Source organism: Colias philodice, chromosome 22 (assembly GCF_061535455.1).
Source record: "Colias philodice isolate Cphi_HAF_F1 chromosome 22, ilColPhil1 Martin Lab GWU primary, whole genome shotgun sequence".
Lineage (NCBI taxonomy): Eukaryota > Metazoa > Arthropoda > Insecta > Lepidoptera > Pieridae > Colias > Colias philodice.
The window spans coordinates 1,398,805-1,423,570 of NC_143107.1; the positions used below are offsets into that span (position 1 = coordinate 1,398,805).

The 24,766-nt window shown below is 36.7% G+C and overlaps 1 protein-coding gene across 6 annotated transcripts in view; it reads left to right on the forward strand.

Moving 5' to 3' along the window:
• Window positions 1–24,766, forward strand: part of lig (ubiquitin-associated protein-like lingerer) — a 41,480-nt gene that overhangs the window by 11,585 nt on the left and 5,129 nt on the right. For 3 of the 6 annotated variants that reach the window (XM_089709473.1, XM_089709474.1, XM_089709475.1), the window contains exons 5-28: window positions 901–1,060; window positions 1,398–1,547; window positions 2,249–2,328; window positions 2,842–2,907; window positions 5,281–5,382; window positions 6,009–6,098; window positions 6,533–6,617; window positions 7,211–7,302; window positions 7,880–8,086; window positions 8,662–8,757; window positions 8,977–9,058; window positions 10,091–10,209; window positions 10,700–10,810; window positions 12,658–12,762; window positions 14,075–14,185; window positions 14,674–14,761; window positions 15,190–15,344; window positions 16,192–16,293; window positions 17,080–17,160; window positions 17,644–17,755; window positions 18,783–18,886; window positions 20,304–20,417; window positions 21,450–21,485; window positions 24,094–24,184. In XM_089709473.1, coding sequence (XP_089565599.1) covers window positions 901–1,060; window positions 1,398–1,547; window positions 2,249–2,328; window positions 2,842–2,907; window positions 5,281–5,382; window positions 6,009–6,098; window positions 6,533–6,617; window positions 7,211–7,302; window positions 7,880–8,086; window positions 8,662–8,757; window positions 8,977–9,058; window positions 10,091–10,209; window positions 10,700–10,810; window positions 12,658–12,762; window positions 14,075–14,185; window positions 14,674–14,761; window positions 15,190–15,344; window positions 16,192–16,293; window positions 17,080–17,160; window positions 17,644–17,755; window positions 18,783–18,886; window positions 20,304–20,417; window positions 21,450–21,485; window positions 24,094–24,180 — 2,535 coding nt within the window. In that variant the 3' untranslated portion in view covers window positions 24,181–24,184. The remainder of the gene's footprint in view (window positions 1–900; window positions 1,061–1,397; window positions 1,548–2,248; window positions 2,329–2,841; window positions 2,908–5,280; window positions 5,383–6,008; window positions 6,099–6,532; window positions 6,618–7,210; window positions 7,303–7,879; window positions 8,087–8,661; window positions 8,758–8,976; window positions 9,059–10,090; window positions 10,210–10,699; window positions 10,811–12,657; window positions 12,763–14,074; window positions 14,186–14,673; window positions 14,762–15,189; window positions 15,345–16,191; window positions 16,294–17,079; window positions 17,161–17,643; window positions 17,756–18,782; window positions 18,887–20,303; window positions 20,418–21,449; window positions 21,486–24,093; window positions 24,185–24,766) is intronic. The other 3 variants (XM_089709476.1, XM_089709478.1, XM_089709479.1) reach the window with 3 other exon arrangements.

Consider the following 24,766-nt stretch of genomic DNA (forward strand, 5'->3'; position numbering starts at 1 on the left):
AAAAATATATGACCAAAATTTACCGAGTCTACCTGTACTTTTCAATTCTCATCTGCACTCAGTTGGACAGCTTACAAGTGACGGCATAGTGATGAATCTTATTATTTTTTGCTCTGCTATCGTTCTAGATATGTCCCCTGGTGGTTCATTTGACCCATATTTTTGTCCTATGCGGGCTTGTAGTCTATTAAAGTAATTTTATTATTTTGGATTTGTGATTATCGTTTTTCGTTGAAAATGGTTAGATATTGTGCTGTTTACGGATGTATTTCATCAGAAAAACGCGGATTTTTTTTTTACGCTAGTCAAAAATGTGCCAACCATAAAGAGTTAACAGTGTGACTGTCAAAACGATAATTTTGTATCTACAGTGTGACTGTCAAAACTATAATTTTGTATGGAGTCTCCGGGGTGTGCTCGTGTCACAATGTTTGTCCTCAATGGACTCCTAAACCACTTAACCATTATAATAAAATTCGCACACCATGTGCAGTTCGATCCAACTTGAGAGATAGGATAGTTTAAACGTGTAGGTACCACGGGCCAAGTTGTATAGTTGTTAATAGATTGAATCAAACACTTTAAAGCAAAAAAAGATGCTTTTTGAGTGTTTGCTTATGAGACTGTTTTAAATAAATTTAACGCCAAACGTAAATGGACCGCACAAGCAAATTGTTATCAATTTGACTTTGTAACTAATAGTGTTTCTTACAGACCGCATATACCATACCTTAAATAGTGTCATTTCATCCAAAAAAATAGATTCTTTTTATCGTCATTGTCAGTATTTTCATGTTAATCCCACTTCTCATCTACTTGAATTCAGAAAACAACAATTTGTGTAAATAATCTTTTCCATGTACATTTTTGTAATGAAACCTCTTTATTTGTAAATTGCAGAGCGAATGGCAGACGAGCGAAAAGAAGAAAAAGAAACCGCCAGCGCCGGCCGGCAACGGGGAGCTCGAGCCGAGCAAGGAGCGGGACTCGCGGGACCCGCGGGATCCGCGGGACCCCAGGGATCCAAGGGACCCGCGCGCTAGGTCCGGACCTAGACCACGTTAGTATATCATCTCTATATATAATGAAGTTGGTTAAAAATTAATTCCTATTTCCCTTAGTCACGGTATCACGCGTGAAAGACTGAACCGATTTTCAATTTCAAAATTTGCTAAGAAATATGCGCCTAAATATGAATGTGTGAAAACGTAACAGCTATTTGAACTGTTACGTTTTCGCATTGTTTTGATTTTGAAATTGTAAGCAGTACATTATAGATAACAATTTGTTTACAGATTATATTATTCAAAAATCGAGCGTGGAATGTTTTGAACCTTTTGAAATTGTAACTTAAAAGTTATAATTTTACGGTAATGCAATCTATATAATCTGTGCAGGTCGCGGCGAAGGCGAAGGCGTGCGCGGTCGCGGCTCGGGTCGCGGTCGGGGCGGGGCGCGGGGCGGGCGGGGCGGGGCGCGCGGGGCCCGCAGGGGGGGCCGGGGGGCGCCCAGGGACCGCGCGGAGAACTGGGGGCCGGGCCATGCTGGTGAGTGCTGCATATGCTACAGTCAAAACCCTGAACCAGTCAACATCCTTATTGACGGTTATTAAGGTTATTGACTAAGGGCGTCGGTTAATATCCTTATTAACTGATTTTATCTGACAAAATCAGTTAATAAGGTTATTGACCGACACCCTTAGTCAATAACCTTATTGACCGATTTAAAGAGCGGACATTCAGTCAATATAGGTTTTAACCAACGTACTGAATAGATTTTAACAATAGAGAGTTTTACTTGCCCATTACAGAAAAGTTTAAGTGTCAAATTCGACCCAGTAGGTTAGGTTAGGTTTGAACTGCGACCCTCACGAACCAGAACCGACTCGCTATTGTTTTACTTGCCCATTACAGAAAGATTTAAGTGTTCGTGGTCGTGATCGTGGTCGCGGCGGAGCGCCAGTGGTTTTATATACAGTGTGGAAATTTTCGATGGACCCTGGAGAGAAAGAACTTAAAATACTGGTGATAGCAAATTTTGCTGAAAAGAAACATTCCATTATTTTTAAAAAGAAATAGAACTGCATTCAAATATTTTCGAAAATTCACTTGCTTCGCCCGGGATTCGAAATAATAAAAAAAAGAGATTGAATGACGCATTACACTTTTAAAAATAAATATTATTTACATTGAAACAAAAATAGAAGATTATTATGTACATTATACATTAAAATGTGTTTATATTTCAGGCGGTAACATGGGTGACTCATTCCCGGCCACAGAAGATTGGGACAATGAGGAATGGTCAGGCTCTCTATCAGACACCAAGGTAAATATCATTTATTTATTTATTATATTTTTCTAAAATAGCTTACCATGCACTACTTGCGTAATTTAATGAAAAATTTCCTTTGAAGAAACTAAGCAATCTATTCAGATGCAATCAAAAGAGAATTTTCTGGTATCTGTTTATCTTTTAAAATAATGTACAAATAACGTAGTAAACAAAAAATCTTTTTCGCTCTGAATTCTCAGTCCATCCTTTTCTAACGCTTTAATATATTTAATAATTTAAATAAAGTTTTCTAACATAAAAATGGCTTTTAAACAAATGTTAACAATAACTATTGAACTTTTGAACTGATTTGAAATGGCTTTTTAATTAATTGATTTAACCCATTGAGCCCCGAACTGCCCGATCGGTCCAGGACACAATAGATTTTCTATTGTGTCTGTGATTCCGGGGCTATATACATGTAAATAAATGGATAAATAAGCCATATTATACCGTATAGCCATAGTCCATAGATAGCGACTGAGTAGTGTGTATGTATGTACGTAGGTGTTCACACCGAGTTCATTGGCACAGAATGCGGCGGACGGCGAAGCGGCCAACGCGCAGCCGACGGTGAGTTTATTTATTATTTTTATTTTATTAATTTAGTTAAGGGCCGATTTTTCAATGCTTGGATAAAACTTATCCGTCCAATAAAGTATTACACAATAATATTAAAATGTCACGTAAACTGTCAAATATGGGCAATTGGAATACGTTTTTAAAATGGTAGTTTTATACATTATTCGACGAATAAGTTTTATCCGAGCATTGAAAAATCACCCCTTAGTTGAAGAAAACAAATGTGGACACAGTATTTTACAAAGAAAGACGAGTTCAAAGTAAAGAATGGTGGGAAGAGTTGATTTTTGTTGGATTTGGATAATAACTTTAAAAATTTAAAATTGAGAATTTCTTAAGCAATAGAAAATATATGGGATTCGAACCCACGTCTTTTGCCTTGCCGGGGCGCACCTGACTTCTCGGGTGATCGAGAGGTCAGGCATTTATAAATTTGAATGCTATACAGGGTTACAGGGAAAGTCGACCTAGATCCGTTAAGGGCGTGTAGTACATCATTTCTGAATGATTTCACTATGGAACCCCCCATCCTAAACTTAACCATTTTCGAGATATTCGAGTTTTAATTTTTTTTATGAAAATGCCCAATTTTTCGGCTATTCAATTGAATATTTTGAATTTTTTTGACTCTTATGATTATTTTTTTGGTTTTTTACATGAAGAATGAGATGCTTAATGACCTCAATGACTAAAATTGCACGTAAGTTAATTAAATAGGTCATTGTAGACGATCGAAACTTAAGAAAATAAGTACAAATTATAAAAAAATATTTTTCTTTTCCCGATATCTCAAAAAATTATTATGGCACTTGCTCTGCAGATGTGCTTAAAAACATCTACATTTTATCAGCTATCCAACGAGGTATAACACTCTAGGGTACCTATTTATTAACCTCAAAGGTGAAACTTAGTTTCTAAGGCTACATGGCAGTCAGAATAAATAGCGCTTATTTAATCTAATTAATTTGACTTAAGTTCAGCATCATCATTTCAGCCTACTGGCTTCCACTATTGAACATAGGCCTCCCTCGGCTAGCTACTAGCTGCTACCTTCATGCATCCATCGATATCCCGCTATCCTGACCTAATAACCCTGTAACCCTGTATAACTGAATGAAATATCCAATTTAAAAGCTTAAAAAATATGATTACCGGGGTGAGGAGCTAGTTTATATTTAGATGGTCAATTTATGTGTCTGTATTTTGTATGATAAATAAACAAATATTTCAGGACAATTTTCACACACGGCACGATCTGATCCCATACTAAGACTTCGCTTGTGTTATGGAAACCAGATGGCTGATAAGCATCTTAATACTATTATAAAGGCGAAAGTTTGTAAGGATGTATGGATGTATGGATGTATGGATGTATCATAGAAATCTAAATAACAAGACACATAGAAGTGCTATAATGTCATAATTCGTATGAAAACCGCTGTCGCCAAAATCAACACATTCAAACCGAAAGCTAAACAGTACACACAAGTAAACTATGCCTTTTATTGGACAGCTTGATTTTAGTGAAAACTAACTTAACTATTAAATTAAGCTTTTGAATATGTATCCTAACGCACGAATTTACGGTTTATTTTAGAATAACATCCCTAAGTATATGAGACTTTTTGCTCCAATACGAACAAACGTGATAATAAGAATGGTCGACTGTGTCATTCATTGTTATTTCGATTACTATGGTGACACTCGTAATACTTGTAAATATTCTATAATTTTAAGGAAAAACGGCATTATTTCTTAAAAAAAATATTTTCCGATGAAATATTATTCCTTTATAAGTATAATTACAACTTGTGGAAGAATTTCCGCAATGGGAATTGCTGAAACACACCATGTATACACTCATACGTCTCCAGAGCAACTGAACATTGACGAATGCACTGGTGATGTGAAAATCACCTGAGTGGCGACAAGGTCACGCACGCTTACGACTTCTAGTGTCTTGTTATTTAGATTTCTATGGGATGTATGGATGTTTGTTACTCTTTCACGTAAAAACTACTGAACCGATTACAATGAAATTTAGCACACATATAGAGGATAACTTGGATTAACACATAGGATAGGTTTTATCCCGAAAATCCCACGGGAACGGGAACTATGCGGATTTTCCTTTGAAAACGCGGGCGAAGCCGCGGGCGGAAATCTAGTACATATATAATTTTTAAATAAATACTCATACAAGATAATTAACACCCAGACACAGAGCAAACATCTATGTTCATCACACAAACATTTGCCCCGGGTGGGAATCGAACCCACGACCTCTGGCTTGGAAGGCAGGGCCAACCAATCAATGAGAGATATAATTGTTACAGCTTTTATGATGTGTTTATAAAATTGCAGGAAGACTGGGAATGCGGTCCAGAAACGAACGGTCCGAGCGAAGGCCACATACCCACATACACGTACCACAACACACAGCAGCACCACACCAATATTATTGAAGTGAGTGACTTTATAATGTTTGTTTAATTTTTTTTTAATAAATATCTTAAATAAAGATAAATGTGACATTTACTGCTAATTCCTAGTGCCATAACTTAGTCCTAGTGTTGTATAGTGTATTATTACTGAAATATTATACATTCGAAATTACGGTCTTTTCCTATCCTTACATATAACTAAAACGATATAGCTCCTACAAATATTGTAATATAATTTCACTCAATAATTATTTTTATTGTTTAATTTTATAAAACAACCTACAATTATAATAATATAGGATATAAGTAGCTGCAAAATTATGCTATTTCTTTTTATTGTATTCAAAGCCTATTGTACACTGTGTTATGAAACAAATAAACGATTTTTATTTTGAAGTGAAACTTCTTTATCGGGGTTGGAAAAAAATTTAGTGTAACATTTTTTCGTTACGCGTGACATTTTTCCGTTACGCGCCATCTTTTTCTTATCCCTACCACGCGTGATTCGACGTATTTCTGTAAATTTGCATATAGTAAATTATTTTTTGAAAAATAAGGTCATCAAGAAGTTTCACTTCTTACGTGTGTACACTAGTACACGCATATATTTTTATTTTATATTATTTTATAACTAATTGATATTTGCAGCAACAAATGGTATCGGTGTCGGCGTCAGGTGGTGTGGTACCAACGCCACCAGCCAACGCTGAACCGGCAGACAATTATCATCATCACCAGGTAGACATCTTTTCCTATACAAATTTTAATTATATTATGTTTAATTTTAGTTGACATTTTTTTTGTTTAAAGCATAAAGATATTGTAGAAAAATTGGCTATTTTTGTGAACTATCTTTTTTATGGCTTATCAACAATGTCTTAGTGGATAATACATGTATAAAAGTCCTTAACTGCGTCTGTCTATATATGGGTAATTGTTTGAAATAAACTGGGCAGCTTGGTTCTCGTGGAAGGCTCTAGTATAATTTCTAAAGCTTTAGACGCACTCGGTAAACAAACAGAAATCTAGTAAATACCAAAAAAATAGTTGTTTCTACTTGCTAATTTTTAGTAATACAAAGTTTTCTTGTCCAATTTTGAATTTATATTATCTGTCTTTCTCATTGAAAAATACGCTTACTTATAAAATACATTTTTAATTTGTAATTTCAGCCAATGGGTATGTCGGGTACTTTGAGCGCGGCGCAATCGCAGTATCTATCGCAGCTGACGCACCAAGTGCAGAGGCATGACAATAGTATGTATTATTATTGTTTTGTATTTTATTAGAGACGAATGTGTGGTAGATTAAATTATTGCAAAAAAAATATCTGACCGTCAATTATAAAGGTAAAATGTTACAGCTATGCCTAAATTAGAGTTTAATTTAAACTAAAAGACAATTGTTTCGAGTGTTTTTATTTTTTTCTATACTAAATATTAATCGACAGCATACGTAATAATTAAATTTGCTACTTGCAAAGCTGTTGGGTTGCACTCCGGGAGTGCCGGCAGAAGTTAAAACTTGATTATTAACGTTGAGCATGTTTGATATCTATCCATCTTACGCTTTTTCGATCAGGTCACGTGTCCTGACGCGAGTTTAAGATTTTATACCCATTACAGAAAAAGTGCTCAACGCCGCTTTTCACTTTAAAGTTCTTGAATTCATTAGCCGCAAAGAAGTTTTCACTTTAAAGTTCTTGAATTCATTTTGTAGTAGCGTATTTTTGTTAGTCTGAATATTCTACGGACATGGCCACGCAAATTAAATTTGCTACTTGCAAAGCTGTGTTAAAATTCTTGAATTCATTTTGTAGTAGCATATTTTATCATGTTATGTATAATTAGGTGTGTACGCAAGTAACTACGGCGTGTACGGTTCTACGGACATGGCTACGCAGAGGAAGACGCAACGCGCCAGGGTGCCGCCGCCTTCCAAGGTATTATTGTTTATGCTCTTATTTATTTATATTTAAACTAGCTGCGGTTTTACCCGCAGTGCTCCGCTCCTGTTGGTCTTAGCGTGATGATATTATACCCTTTCTCGATAAATGGGCTATCTAACACGGGAAGAATTTTTCAAATCGGACCTGTAGTTCCTGAGATTAGCGCATTTAAACAAACTCCTCAGCTTTATAATATTATGTATAGATGTTGTTTTTCATTGCTATAAGTATTTTGTTATTTTATGATGCGACAAAAAAAAGTTTAATAAGATTATGAATTATGTTTTGCTTGCTCGAATTTTGAAACTTGAATTCTATCGAGGTGTACCTAAACAGAATTCATGTTTTCTACATTTTTTAATTCCAATCAACCATGATCAAGAACCTTGTTAGCTTAGTTATTAAAGTGTCACCTATAGTAAGTTTGTAAAACAGAAAAATATTAAAATTATTTAGCAAGGCTTTACTATTTTATTTAAGATAAACAATGTTATTTTTGTGGCATTATTCCAAAAGCTATATAAAGTTCAATGACCCTTGCGTATTCTATATAATCTATTCTATCTTGCAGATACCGTCGTCAGCTGTAGAAATGCCAGGCGGCGGTGAAACAGGCGGTGGCGTGTTTCTAGACGTGCAGTTTGGAGCACTAGAGCCCGACGCGTTAGACACGCCCCCCGCAACCACCGCCCCCGCCCCCGCAGCCCCCGCAGTGCCTGCACACCAGCAGCATCAGCAACATCAGCAACATGCGCAGCCCACTGTACAGGCAACGCCGGTGAGTTGTGTACCTTATATGTATCGGAATAGGGTTCGTTTTGTAATGTTAGAAGTCGTCCGCGCCCCCGCGCCCGCTCTGCTCGCTCATAGCAGCTGCAGGCAACACCGGTGAGTTATATACCTTAGGCTGATAGGAATAGAGTTCGTTTTGTAATGTTAGAAGCCGCACTAGCAGCACGCGCAGCCCGTAGTACAGGCGACGGCAGTGAGTTATATACCTTAACCTATTGGGAATAGAGTTCATCTTCATCAGAAACATGCGTAGCCTGTAGTGCAGGCGACGGCGATGAGATGTATGCTCTATGTGTATGAAGATAAGGTTGGTTTTGTATAGTTAGGAGCCGCACGTGTACCCACGCACCAACAAAATCATCAAGATCTAAGTGCTTTTTTTGTAATTGTGTGGTTGGTTGAAAATTTCGTTAATTCTACTAAATAATACTAATCTTCTTAGTAATTAAGGATAGTTTTGGCCCAAATTTCGTTAAAATCTTTGATTTTTAAATAGCAATAAATAATTATGTAAATAAAATAGTCTTTTTATTTAGTTTAAAATGAAACTGTAATTTGCAGCAAGTAACGCCACAGGCCGAGCCTCAAGTAGTGTCGACGAGTCACGAAACTACATCAGAGGCGCCTACGGCCACCTACCCTAATGCTAACACTATGGTAAATTGTAGTTTTACCCCTACACATTGAAACTTAAAAAAAATATTAATATTGTAGAATGTAGTTGGTAGTTAGCAATTTTTTTTAAATAGGGTATAAAAATATAATTTTGTAAAAAAAAGACAAGCAGACATGTCACCTAATAATACTAATAATGACTTATAAATACCTTGTATTATTTAAATATTTAAATTAATGTGTTTTGTCTGTAATTAACAGTTAAATGAGAGTCTCAACGCGGTGGAGTCGACTGCGACGAGTCAACCTGTTTCGTCAGAGCCGGCTGTATCTAATGCGACCTGTAAGTTATTTTATGGGCTGATTTTTCAATCATTGATAAAAATTATTCGTCGAATAATGTATTAAACTACCATTTAAGGGCTGATTTTTCAATCCTTGGTTAAAACTTATTCGTAGATTAAGTATAAAACTACTATTTTAAAAACGTATTCTAATTGCCCGTATTTGACAGTTTACGTGACATTTTAATATTATCGTGTAATACTTTATTGGATGGATAAGTTTTAAGCAAGCATTGAAAAATCGGCCCTAAAAGTTATTGCTTATCGATGGTTACTTGTGTATAATAATTATTACTGCTTTCCGAATCGGTGTTAAATGTTAAAAATATGTTATGACGATTCAAAAGTGCTTCTAGAAGAAGTCTAATTGAATGCTTGAGTTTTAGTTTTGATTTTTGTTTGAGTTATAAAAGTTACTTCAAAGTTGTTGTTGAACTTCAAGTTTGTCGTTTAAACATTGCCTTTATTCCAAATAATACTTCACTTAAAACTAAATCGGCCTGCTTGATCAGCAAAATCACTAAAAGTCACAAGTTGTACTTTATTAATCTTACTTCTCATAAAATATTATTTTGAAGTGAAACTTCTTTACCGGGGTTGGAAAAAAATTTAGTGTAACATTTTTTCGTTACGCGTGACATTTTTCCGTTACGCGCCATCTTTTTCTTATCCCTACCACGCGTGATCCGACGTATTTCCGTATTTCTGTAAAGTTACATATAGTAAATTATTTTTTGAAAAAATAAGGTCATAAAGAAGTTTCACTTCTTACGTGTGTACACGCACACATTTTTTAACGTGATAACGTTTTTAAAATCGTTTTAGTCGGGTGACATGTTCAGAAACTTGTGTCACACCAAAACCTCACGAGCGCGATCGCAGGTATAACGAGAGAGAGACGGACCGATCTCCCGTCTCATCTCGAGCGCTGCCACCAATAAGACGTTATCACGTAAACATCTCGATCGTAAACCTACTTTACAAACAACCAATTTTTATTTTGTTTATTAAATAAATAAACATTTTCACAGCAATAGACAAACTATCGGCGTCACTGAAAGCGGCGTCAGTAACGGAAGCGGGCTCTGGCGCTCAGTCGGCGATGCAGCACCACCACCAGCACTATGCGCACCACAACCACAGGACCAAGGTGGGGTGTCTATACTATCTATACCTCTATACTAATACCACAGAATACATAATAGTAGCTAAACGCTACAGAACGGACACTCCGCCTCCCGCCAAAATTAAACACTTACCTCACCCCGCACGATCAGGCTAAAAATGGTCCACATTTTTCTGCAAGGACGATACGCAACGGAGATTGACAACATTAATCAAATTGATTTAGGGCCGATTTTTCAATGCTTGAATAAAACTTATTCATCGAATAATGTATAAAACTACTATTTTAAAACCGTATTCTAATTGCCCGGATTTGACAGTTTACGTGACATTTTAATATTTTCGTGTAATACTTTATTGGACGGATAAGTTTTATCCAAGCATTGAAAAATCGGCCCTTAAAGTAATTTTATTATTTTGAATTTGTGATTATCGTTTTTCGTAGAAAACGATAATTTTGTACGGAGTGTCCTGTGTCATAAGTATAATAACTAATAATAATATAAATATGTCAGCCCCAGCCGACGGGCGCGGCGAGTGGAGCGGGGGCGAGTGCGGGCGGAGTGTACGCGAGCGGCGTGTCGCACCATCCGCCCTTGTACGGGTCGCCGCTCTATGCGCCACAAGTATGTGTATTGACATGATTTTAACCCGTGACACGTTCTACGCACAATATTTGTGTCGTAACGCAAATTGTACTGTAGCGTCCTGCGCACAAACTCTGTGCCTAACGCGGCCCGTGACATTGAAGGTCATCAGTAGAGACTTACAAGTGAATGTTTCCAGTATAAAAAATATTTCTCTATGCCTTAAACATTTATAATTCGAATCGACACGACTCCGAGACAGGCAATAGAGACCAAAACCACAAAATAAAAAAAAAAAGTGAATCATTGATTGAGTTGCGTCATCGGCCATAGTTTGTGACATTTGTCTTGTTCAACGAATATTTGGATTGTGAATTATGCCGAGAGGAATAATTAGATGAGTGATAATTGAGACGTATATTACTGGAAATTGTACGTAGAATACGTTTATGATATTGGTTTTAGGGATATTTGAAGAATACTCAGTGAAAAAGTGTCTCAACTTTTCAGTGCGGAAGACGCAAAATGGCACTTTTTTTCTTGTTTGTGAATAATGGAGATTTGTTATTATTTATAGTGAAATACGTTGTGTTAAATGTGTGAAAACATAAGTGAATGTATTTGGCAATCGTGTAGTGATATGAAAACGTGAATATGATCATTTGATAACTCAGAATTATCATGTAAGTGTTAGTATGTAAGCAATTAAAATTAAAACAAAATTAAATCAATTTCTATAATTATATAGAAAAAATATATCGTCATGATTACATTTTTATGCTATAACTAGTTTCTTCTTCTTTCCAAAAATATATCATACATGGCATATAATTATAGAACAATAGGGTAAATAAAATTTTCAAACTCGGTAGTCATAAAAAAGCTAGATTTAGTGAACTCCCTTGACACTATCGGGATCGGTGCCGGCTGTGCGCCAGACGCGTGATAGGTTAAAAGAGCAACTATGCAGTTTCTTGCCTGCCCCCCTAGACAAGTGGCTTCCTATTAGATTGATACATTCATAATCTTTTCTATTAAACTTTACGTTAATAGAAAGCCACTTGTCTAGGGGCTCTGTTCTTCTCCATAGATACTGTTTTCCGAATCGGTGGTAATTGTTAAAAATATAATGTGGATTCGAAAGTGCTTCTAAAACAAGTCTAATTGAATAAATAAATGTTTGAGTTTGAGTATATTATAATAGCTGTGCTCAGCCAGTTTCACGCGCATTGCACCGCTCCTATTGGTCTTAGCGTGATGATATATAGCCTATAGCCTTCCTCGATAGACGGGCTATCTAACACCGAAAGAGTTTTTCAAAGTAGTTTTTATTAATATATTATGATAGTTTTTTTTGTTTGTTTTTAACCTGTGTCTTGAAATTAAATTACTTAAAATTATTCACAGAGTAATAAATATGATATGCGTGTAATGTATTTAATTAAAAACTCAATATTGTAATTTCGCTCAATGTTAATTTTTTCCTTGTAATTTTTCTGTATCACTATTGTTGGAAAATTAAACCATCCAACTTTCATACAATTTAGTTTAAAATTGTTCTATAATCTGATAGTGTTTCATTCACATGAGCAGGACATGTCCAATTCATCTTGAATTGTTGTACATATATTATTGCACAATACAAATATTACGAAACGAATCGTATTAATACACTCAAGCCAATTTTACGAGCACTCGTTATGCCCTTTCAACACGCACGCGTTAATGCCCCACACACTCTTTCAGGACCAATCGAAGGCTGCTTTTCCACCAATAATGTGCAACACATTCCTCGCTACACATACTCCTGGTGGAAAAACACCCTTATGAGCAAATCTAAATGCAAAATTAATAACACAATACTAATGCAGCATCCACTCTTGCAGGCGAACTCAAGTTCGGGCTCGTTAGCGGGCGCGGGCGCTGTGAGCACAGCGTACCCATCTACCGTCACACTTACTACGTACCAGCCTATTATTAATTCTTATCAGGTGGGTTGTAATCCATACTAATATTATAAATGCGAAAGTAACGCTGTCTGTCTGTCTGTTACTCAATCACGCCTTAACTACTGAACCAATTTGCATGAAATTTGGTATAGAGATATTTTGATACCCGAGAAAGGACATAGGCTACTTTTTATCCCGGGAAATAGGATAAGTTTTATCCCGGAAATCCCACGAGAACGGGAACTATGCGGGTTTTTCTTTGACTGCGCAGGCGAAGCTGCGGGTGGAAAGCTAGTGTTTTATATTTTGATTATAATTATTTTTGCTTGTTTTTGCTTTATGACTTTGTCCGATAGAACGCGTTCTTAGCGCCTATAATTTTACAAACACACTTTTTATGTTCTATTTTTTAATGATTGTGTATCTAGTAATTATGGGAAAACAATTTTATATCAATTTTTTTTTGTGACGGTTACAATTTTCATAGCCGCTCACAAAAAACCACTTCAAATTTCCATTTGTTTGTTATACGCGACATCAAGCTAGATTATAATGCACGACGCTAGAGCAGCACGATATCGTGTCGTGTGTGTGTAAATGTCGTGCGACAATGTCGTGACTTCAGCCGATCTGTTCAATTGGTAACGATTGGATGGATTTACAAGGGTCACACATTTTCCTGTAGTTAACTAAGGGCCGATTTTTCAATTCTTGGATAAAACTTATCCGTCCAATAAAGTATTACACGATCATATTAAAATGTCACGTAAACTGTCAAATACGGGCAATTAGAATACGTTTTTAAAATGGTAGTTTTATACATTATTCGACGAATAAGTTTTATTCAAGCATTGAAAAATCGGCCCTTAAAGTTGAACTAGAAAATTTGTAAATGTGTAGTAGTCATTTAAATGTGAATTAAGGTATTCTTGCCTTAATTTTTTATGGTTTCACTTTTATCAGCTTTTTTTTGACAATTTCAGAATTTAAATATGTATGTGCATTGTGCTCAAATTAAATTGATTTCATGTGTGTTTCACTGATCGATTTCATTAACGGACAAATAAGAAATTATTTTTCTACGATTTGTCCGATTTTTCATTTCGTTAATCTTTATCGGTGTAATCGAAGCCAGCTTTCATGTGTATCATATTATTCAAACCATAAACAATCAATTAAAGAAGTTTTAAATGCTTTGCTTTTCTAAACCTATTTTGTTCTTGAGCAATAAGGCCGCCTTTTCGTGCATATGTGCCCGTGTGTTATTATTGTATAAAATTATGGTCTAAGCTTGTTTGCCCTGGTGTGTATGTACAATAAAGAATAAATAAATAAATTTGTTTGTTTGTACTAGCAAACGTCGTCATCGGCGGGCGTATACGGCGGCGGAGCGCTATACACAGCAGCGCCCTACGCCTCATACCAACCCTCACAATTACCAGCCAAACATAAGGACCAACCACAGGTTAATATATTGAAATATTAGATAATTGAGTAAATTTTTCATAGTGAAAACTAGTGATGTGACGATACATGATTTTGCCGATAGGATATTTATAGTAAAAAATCAGCGATACCGATACCGATATCGATGGCTTGGTAGAAAATTCCCTCTATGTATTAAAAAAAATCGCGTAAAACTCGTTGTGTTTTTTTAAGATTTAAGCATACAAAGGGAAAGCGACTATGCTTTATATTATGTAGTGATATAACAAGAACTTTTATAAATTAAGTAAAAGTAACAGTTTTTATTGATAATTCTATTTATTCATACGTCCAGTGACGGTCTTCGTATGAAATAATATTTCATTTATTTTAAATTTTTTTAACAGTTTTAATGTCACTGTGATTGAAATTTCAAAGGACAGAAACTTACATGCAAGATTTAACGATTTCAATTTCAAAGGACAGAAACTTACATGCAAGATTTAACTGTTTGTGAATTATTTTCAGTATGACAATTCAGTAGCGTCGAGCAATAGTTTAACGAGTGCGTCGACGACACAACAAACGTCCACAGCTAAAGTTGTCACAACCACCGGTAATTATATTATGTTATTTCTATGTATTTTTGATAAATGATGCTATTGTTTCATAGAATCGTTAAAAAAATTGCGGAAATCAACATATTGTTTGAAATTATAATCCAATTCTTTTTCTTTTTTTTTTAAGCCCTTTTTCCGTCCAATGCTGGACGTAGGCCTGTCCTATAGCATGCCACTTTTCTTTTTGTCGCCATTTTTTAGCCCGTTATTTTTGAAGTGAAAACTTCCTTAGCGGCGTTGAGCACTTTTTCTGTAATGGGTATAAAATCTTAAACACGTGACCTGATCGAAAAAGCGTAAGACGGATACCAAAATATCAAACATGCTCAACGTTAATAATCAAGTTTTCACTTCTACCGGCACTCCTGGAGTGCAACCCGTCTTTTTTTTCCTACTACACGTATATATTGTGGTATTATTCCAGTAAGCGGCGCAGTAAACAGCGGCGTATCATCGACGACGGGCAACACGACCGCGGGCACAGCGGGCGGTGCGGCCGGCTACGCGGGCGGCGCGCTCTACGGCGGCGGCACGTACTACGACGAGCAGCTGATGCGAGGCACGCTACCGCATCATATGGTGAGTGCTCGTAGCCGATAGCGTGTTGGCTACGCGGCGTAGCATTGTCGAGTATTGTCTGTAGCCGATACCGCACGGCGTATCGGAACATGTAGCCGATACAGCGTGACGTAGCGCTGCATTCATGTAAATTCAATGTAAAAATAAGATCGTAGCAGATACGGCGTGTTGGCTACGCGGCGTAGCACTGCTGGGCGGTGTACATGTGTAATATGTAACTGATTGCGTTGTGGATAGAGCGCTCGTAGGAGAAAGGGCGTGTTTGCTACACGGCGTAGCGTTTGTGTTAACTCGTAGCCGATAGGGCGTGTTTGCTACACGGCGTAGCGTTGGTGTTAGCTTGTAGCCGATACGGCGTCTAGGCTACGCAGCATAGGTCGTAGTGGATAGCGCGTTTGCTGTTGTCTTAGCAAAAATACGCGTATTAGTATACAACAGTTCGAAAAGAATTCTGCTCACATATGAATATATTGATTTTAATTTCTATGCTATTTTTGCTACGTAGTTTACAAACGTTTCATAATGTATTGTGGAGTTATCTTATATATAAAAATGAATCGCAAAATGTGTTGGTAAGCGCATAACTCGAGAACGGCTGAACCGATTTCGATAATTCTTTTTTTATTATATTCCTTAAAGTACGAGGATGGTTCTTATGTAGAGAAAACGTAAACATGTACCACGGGCGAAGCCGGGGCGGACCGCTAGTAACTTAATAATTATATTTTGCCAAATAAAATTTCAGTGTGTCTCTACATATTATTTTAATGTAATAACAGTAACGACTACTAGTCTAAACTACTAGAAAACTCATTATACGTTTATTAATGTTAAATTATCTCTCCAGGGTGGATACTACGAAGTTGGTTACGGCGGTCGGGACGGTGGTACTTTTGGTTTGGGAGCGGCGGAGCGGTTCCCACGGACAGACGCTGCTTCACCACAACAAGTGAGTTTTTGTTTATTTATATGTTTTGTCAAGTTAATAAGGTTGAATATAAAGAAAATGCAACGTGTGTGGTGAGATTTGTTAACGGAATCTTATGAAGGGCAAATACCTAGTGATATTATAAACGCGGCGGTGTATGGGATATTTGTTACTCTTACACGCAAAAACAGCTGAATGGATCTGCATGAAATTAAGTACAGAGATTTTTATCTGCATATAATGCGTGTGAAAACGCAGGATCCAGCTAGTAAACATATAATCTTCCTCTATTTCCTTACTGTTATCTTATTTTCTTCTTTGTTATATACCTACTACTATATACTTGTTCTATATGTTATATTTATTTAATATTTATAATTATATTTTCTCTTATTATATACTTCTATGTATTTTTTGTATGTGATATATATTATATACATTGAATATTTATAATTATTCTTTCTTTCTCCCTAACGCCTTATTTTTTTGCTCACCCACCTCCTTTTAACGTCTCTCCTTACATATTACTTACCTGTAAGAGATCGCTACCTAGCGATAAGGCCACCGTTTGTACACTTTGTTTTCCTCTTACCTTATGCCTTACTCTCTTACTGCCTCTATACCTTACTTTATGTGTCTCTATTTCCTTTGTGTGTGCAATAAATAAATAAATAATTGTATGTTAATTCTCTTCAAGGAACTGAGTAGTGTTTATTTCATAATCTAAACTAAACCAATAAATCAGTAGCAATTAGTATAAGCATTATTTCAATTGAAATTTACGCATGAAACAACGTATTTTCGCAGGTTCCTGCGGCATTACCGCCCGGCTATGCGTACTTCTACCAACCGCCGCCAACGACGTACCAGTATGGTGTCTATCCAACGGTAAATATTTTACTGAAAAAGATCTATTTATTCTATGATCTGTTATTATCTAACCTACAATACTTGCAAATTTTACATAAATATGTTGAATGGCTTGAAGGTTTTAAAATGAATTTGATATTTTTGGTTGTATGGCATTTAAATGCTTTATAATATATAAATTTATAAAGAACTAGCTTACCGCTCGCGGCTTCGCCCGCTTTGGCTAAAACCTAATAAATTATATACTAAAACCTTCCTCTTGAATCACTCTATCTATTAAAAAAAAACCGCATCAAAATCTGTTGCGTAAATTTGAAGATTAAAGCATACAAAGGTACATAGGGACAGAGAAAGCGACTTTGTTTTATACTATGTAGTGATAGAAAAAATTCGATCACGAGGCGGGACTCAAACCCTTCACTTTGTTTTTAGATGACAATATTATAGTTTTATAATAATATTAAATTATTATTCCAATGTTAATTATAGTTTATTTTCTAGTACGGCGGTGGTTCAAGTGTAGGCGGTGTGGGTGTGTCAGGCGGTGGGAAAGTATCTGCTTATTCGCAGCAACAGCAACCGCCTTATGACGCGCAAGATACTTATAAGCCTGGTATGTAATATTTTTAAATAATAAATGATTAATTTTTTTTTTTAATATGTTACAAGTGTTTATGGGCGGTGGTGACCACTTAACATCAGGTGGCCCATCTGCTCCTTTGCTTGCTCTGACATAAAAAAAAATACATTTCTTTGACATATTATGATATATGTATTACGTAGTTAGATATAAGTTACATATTATGTAATATTGACACGATTTTAAAAGAGCAACTATGGAGTTTCTTGCCGATTCTTCTCCATAGATACTGCTTTCCGAATCGGTGGTAAATGTTAAAAATACTTATGTAATGAAGATTCGAAAGTGCTACTAAATAGTAGTCTAATTGAATAAATGAATGTTTGAGTTTATTGTATTGATATGTCTTGTGTTATTTTTGGAAAGACAGAGTACAAAGTTCCATGGAATATTGGAATATTTTAAGTTTTGCACGATTTAACCTGTGTTCCGGCAAGATGTTAAATATTCTCATAAGAAATTGCATGTTATTTATTTAACTCTTCAATATAACTATACATAAAGGAAAAAACACAGTATAGTTTATTAGCAGATTAATTCGATTATCTATTAAATTAGCGCCCATAGTTTTTTAATACGAATTTGTTTAAGTAAATTTTATATGTTTACACATTATTATCAATTCAGAGCAATAAAAACGCTACAGTGCATAGATTGTTTAATAATTTTAACGAATTAATTTGTGCCTACCAATATATTGTATACCTATGTCAGCGATATTTGTGTAACCATATTAGGATTCTAAACCGATCTGCGAATCTAAATATGGTATACAGCAGCCAGTCGCTATCCAATTTAGCTCTGTACTCACGTCTATAAATTAACAATGTAAAAATCATATATTTATTATAAATATATGTTATTCTTCTAATTGCCTTTTATTCAACAACAACCAACAACGAAATAGACAAAAATTAAAGATGAAAACTGCCTCGGTATAAAAACAAATTATTCGTAAAGAAATAAAATACACAAATAACAAAAATTACTGCATTTGCAGGCGGTCCGTACACGGGCACGGCGACGAAATCAGCGGGCGCCGCGACGGCAGATCTCAGTAACGCGATGTACGGCAAACCGCATGTCGCACTCAACAAGGTTAACGTGAGTATGAGATGAACTTCGGATAGAATGTTTGTTAATCTATTTATATATTATATAATATTAGTTAATCTATACTAATATTATAAAGCTGAAGAGTTTGTTTGTTTGTTTGTTTGAACGCGCTAATCTCGGGAACTACGGGTCCGATTTGAAAAATTCTTTGGGTGTTAGATAGCCCATTTATCAAGGAAGGTTATAGGCTATATATTATCACGCTACGACCAACAGGAGTGGAGCCACGGGGGTAGGGAGCAGCTAGTATTTTTAATATACGGTTATATTTTTGACGTGACAACGTCTTATACTTCGATAGAGCCGGCACGCACGAAAAAACATGAGTCATGCGGCGTTACCTCGCTCTGAGGCGTTCCATGTAAGGCTTGAAGTGCAAGCGAGAGCGCGGAACGAGCGACAAAGATGCACAATGGGACGTTGTCACGTTCAACTATCGTCAGTAAACCAACTTTACAGACAGACAATTTTTAGTAATATTATAATAAACTGTTAAATTTTTACTAATGTTATATTGTACGGTAATATTCTTACTAATGTATTATAAATGCGAAAGTTTATGAGGATAGTTGGATGGATGGATAGATGTTTGTTTTTCTTTCATGCAAATACTACTGAACTGATTTCAATGAAATTTGCTATGTAAGATTCTGAAGAATAAGGCCTATATTCTTCAGCTTCCTACATAACAAATTTATTCCGGGCTTTTTATTTCGGAAATCCCACAGGAATGGGAACTAGGTTTTTGTTTGATTGCGCGGACGAAGCCGCGAGCGGAGAGCTAGTAATATGATAATATCTGGCTCCTGAGACACAGTTTTAAACTAGTTCGGGAGTCGAAGGATTCATTATTTTGACCTGTGTAATTATGTCAATAAAGAATTTTATTATTTATTAGTTTTAATGCATTGCCACTCCCCGGACACTCCATACAAAATTATCGTTTTGACAGTCACACTGTAGAGACTGCAAATGTGTGTGTTAACGCTTTATGGTTGGCACATTTGTGACTAGCGTAAAAAAAATTCGCGTTTTACTGATTAAATCAAGAAGCTTATATCTAAACATTTTCTACGAAAAACGATAATCACAAATCCAAAAGAATAAAATTACTTTAAGTAAATTTGATTAATGTTGTCAATCTTCGTTGCGTATCGTCCCTGTAGAAAAATGTGGACCATTTTTAGCCTGATCGTGCGGGGTGAGGTAAGTGTTTAATTTTGGCGGGAGGCGGAGAGTGTCCGTTCTGTAGCGTTTAGCTACTATTATGTGCTTGCACTTCAAGCCTTACATGGAACGCCTCAGAGCGAGGTAACGCCGCATGAGTAATGTTTTTTCGTGCGTGCAGCCGGCTCTATCGAATTATAAGACGTTGTCACATCAATATTTGTGCATTATATTGCAGAGCTACGAGAAGGCCGGGTTCCACAGCGGCACGCCGCCGCCGTTCGGCGCCGCCTCGCACCTGTACATCCCCGCGCCGCCGCACCACCACCCGCACCACCACCCGCAGCACCAGGTGACCACACGACACGATACGATACAGACACGACACGACACGACATAGCACACGACACAGCACACGATACGGTACGATACACACACGACATGCGACACGATACAACGTGACATGCGGCACGACATAATGTTATACAATTACACTACACGATACAGCATGATACTATTCGACAACACCACACTATACTACACTACGGCATGATATACACGACACAATATCACAACACATAACATTGCATGACACAGGCAGTGCATCACAACACCAAACTGTCATCACTATTCACACTACTACTACATATTATTCAAAATAAAAAAAGACGGGTTGCACTGGGGGAGTGCCGGCAGAAGTGAAAACTTGATTATTAACGTTGAGCATGTTTGATATTTTGGAATGGTATCCGTCTTACGCTTTTTCGATCAGGTCACGTGTCCTGACGCGAGTTTAAGATTTTATACCCATTACAGAAAAAGTGCTCAACGCCGCTAAAGAAGTTTTCACTTCAAAAAATCCAGTAAATTTAACAACATACCTCATTAAAGAATTAAATAGCAAAGTGACACTCGAAATTGCAATTGTCAAAAATTAACCACACTAACATAAAAATCTTGATGTCCTGAAGTACTGAACAAGGACTATATTCAACATCAAATACTGTAAAACAAATATACTTCCCGTTTGCATGTCCGAACTATATCATACACAGATAAAACTACATGAACACTTCGACTTAAACATTTTTTTAAATACTTTAATAAATGAACGAATATTCAATAAGTAATTTATTTGTAGAATCATTGCTTTAAACTTAACTTTGTACCAGTACATTTTTTGTCGTTCATTATTTAATCATAGATCAAACATTACCATCATGCAATTACATTTAGTATTAAAAGTTCATATAATCGAAAAACACAATAAAAAATCACACACACACAAACATCTAACACATACACATATGCATGTAAAAATAGTGTTTTGTTTTTTTTTTATATTATTTTAATTACAAAAGTTAGAATTTGCTTTCGTTTGTAGATGGATGTACGGGTGAACAGTAGTCATAATAGGCGGGTAAGTTATCTATCAAATATATGTTTATGTTCGCTCACCGTATGTGTATGTTGTTGTGGTTGAAAATAGTAATAAAAATCAGCAAAATATTTATAATTAATTTTTCAGCATATTTTTTAAGATTTTGGCTTAAATCGGGAATGATTTTGAGAAGTGTGCGGTTTTGGTTAAGCACAATTTTTTTGAGTAAATAATGATAGTACTTTTGGAATATTTTAAAGCCTATGGTGCTATTTATTTTTACAATGAAAATACTCAAAAAGATTCAGGTTAATTGTGTCTATTTTAGCAATGTTTTTATTAAGGGCCGATTTTTCAATGCTTGGATAAAACTTATCCGTCCAATAAAGTATTACACGACTAGCTTTCCGCCTGCGGCTTCGCCCGCGTTTTCAAAAAAAAAACCCGCATAGTTCCCGTTCCCGTGGGATTTCCGGGATAAAACCTAGCCTATGTCACTCAGAAATGATGTAGCTTTCCAACAGTGAAAGAATTTTTCAAATCTGCCAAGTAGTTTCGGAGCCTATTCAATTCATACAAACAAACAAACAAACAAAAAATCAAACCTTTCCTCTTTATAATATTTGTATAGATAATACGTCTAATACGGGCAATTAGAATACGTTTTTAAAATGGTAGTTTTAGAGCGAGCGCGCACGAGCAACTTTGTCTCCGCAACTATTTTGTCTCCGCAACTATTTTGTCCCCCCCACCTATGGGCTAGTATGAAAGTGCGCGCACGTAGCGACGCAACTCCCCATACAAATTGATGGGAGAGACAAAATAGTTGCGGAGACAAAGTTGCTCGTGCGCGCTCGCTCTTATACATTATTCGACGAATAAGTTTTATCCAAGCATTGAAAAATCGGCCCTTAGCCAAATAAAGAATTTATGCTATAATAATTTTGATTAAAACTTATGTGTGTTTTTAACCACAACAAAACCCATATTATTTATATATCTGCACTGTGTTCGCTATATACGTTTTATATGTGTATTTTATTATTTATTATATATCTTGTATAATAAATGTTACCCGCCTTGGTCAGTTATGCATGTTTTAGTTATAATCATAATATTTATTTGATATTATGTAATTTTGCTAAACTCATTTGATATTTTACATTGTTGTGCTTTACTAATACAAAATCTGTTTGATTGAATAAAATAATATAGGTACATAATTAATAAGTGAAAAAAAAAATCATTTTAAAATTATCTGTTTTTACTAAAATAGGTACGTTAAAACTTAAAATATATACAAAGAAAGTATTCATATGTTGTTTTTATAATAGGAGCAATATTGCTAGATAATTGTGACAGTCATTTTTAATGTGGATTATTAGAATAGCTTCATTTATGCGCTAATATAAAGATTGTGTTTGTAAGACTCCAAAACTACTGAATCGATTTAAAATTTGTTTATTTATATAGCTAAGTTGAGTATCAAAGGCTTGAGGCTATATTTTATATTTATCCCGGGGCAAGTGGCTTCAAAACATACATTTTCTGGAATTAAATAAAAAAATCCATAACTTCAAAAATACATAACTTAATTTTTTTTTTCAATTTTTCTGAAAACCGGTGTGGCATTACCTTTCAGAAAGTTTCGGCTTGACGGCGACTTCTGGGACACCCTGTATAAATCTCGTGTCACAATGTTTGTCCTCAATGGACTCCTAAACCACTTAACCGATTATAATAAAATTCGCACACCATGTGCAGTTCGATCCAACTTGAGAGATAGGCTGGCGCTACACATGGGCTTCAAAGTTTGAGCAAACATTTGACCAAACTTTGAAGTGAAAACTTTGACGCAAACACGATTAAAAATATGCCTGCTAGACTTGTTTTCAAATGTTTGACGGCACAGTTATTGCAAAGATGGCTGATAGATCGGAAGACGATTTTGTGGACGCCGACAATCTGTTTTATTTGAGTGCGTTCAATTTTTGGTTTCATTCTTTACATCAAAATGTAATTATTATATATTTCAAAATGTAATTATTATATATATCAAAATGTAATTATTATATATATAATAGATAAATTATTTTTTATTCGGACCCATGCGTCGTTTACAACGTTACGGTTTTTGTGGTCTTTGTTTTTTGGATCCCATATGGAGGGTTCCGCTTCAAGTAGCTGAAGAAATTCGATAACTACATCATTACTCCACTCCATTATGACACTCAAAATATACACACACAACTGCTCCGGTCAGCGGCGCGCGCGTTACTAAGCATTGCAACAAGTGTGGCAGGGCGCACAAACTTTGAAGCAACTTTGAAGTTTGATTACTTTGATGTTCGCAGAAAAACCGACTCGACTCGGCAAACTTCAAATATGTGTTCAAACTTTGAACAAATAGGCAAATGTCAGTGCCACACTTCGCGACTTTGTAGGTATTTGCGTATTTGATCACATGTCTAGCGCCTGCCTTAGGATAGTTTATGCATGTAGGTACCTCGGGCGCAGCCGGGGCGGACCGCTAGTATGATATAAATATGCGTTGTTATAAAGATTTAGGCATACATAGGGACAGATAAAGTGACTTTGTTTTATACTATGTAGTGATAGTATGTATAATAATATAATGTGTGTGCAGGAGAGCGGAGCGGGCGGTCGCGCGGCGGGCGGCAAGGCGGGCGGCAGCAAGCCGGCCTACTCGCAGTCCTACTGGGCGCCCAACTAGTGCGGTACGTACTGTGTGTGTGTGTGCAGGAGGCAAGGCGGGCGGCAGCAAGCCGGCCTACTCGCAGTCCTACTGGGCGCCCAACTAGTGCGGTACGTACTGTGTGTGTGTGTGCAGGAGGCAAGGCGGGCGGCAGCAAGCCGGCCTACTCGCAGTCCTACTGGGCGCCCAACTAGTGCGGTACGTACTGTGTGTGTGTGTGCAGGAGGCAAGGCGGGCGGCAGCAAGCCGGCCTACTCGCAGTCCTACTGGGCGCCCAACTAGTGCGGTACGTACTGTGTGTGTGTGTGCAGGAGGCAAGGCGGGCGGCAGCAAGCCGGCCTACTCGCAGTCCTACTGGGCGCCCAACTAGTGCGGTACGTACTGTGTGTGTGTGTGCAGGAGGCAAGGCGGGCGGCAGCAAGCCGGCCTACTCGCAGTCCTACTGGGCGCCCAACTAGTGCGGTACGTACTGTGTGTGTGTGTGCAGGAGGCAAGGCGGGCGGCAGCAAGCCGGCCTACTCGCAGTCCTACTGGGCGCCCAACTAGTGCGGTACGTACTGTGTGTGTGTGTGCAGGAGGCAAGGCGGGCGGCAGCAAGCCGGCC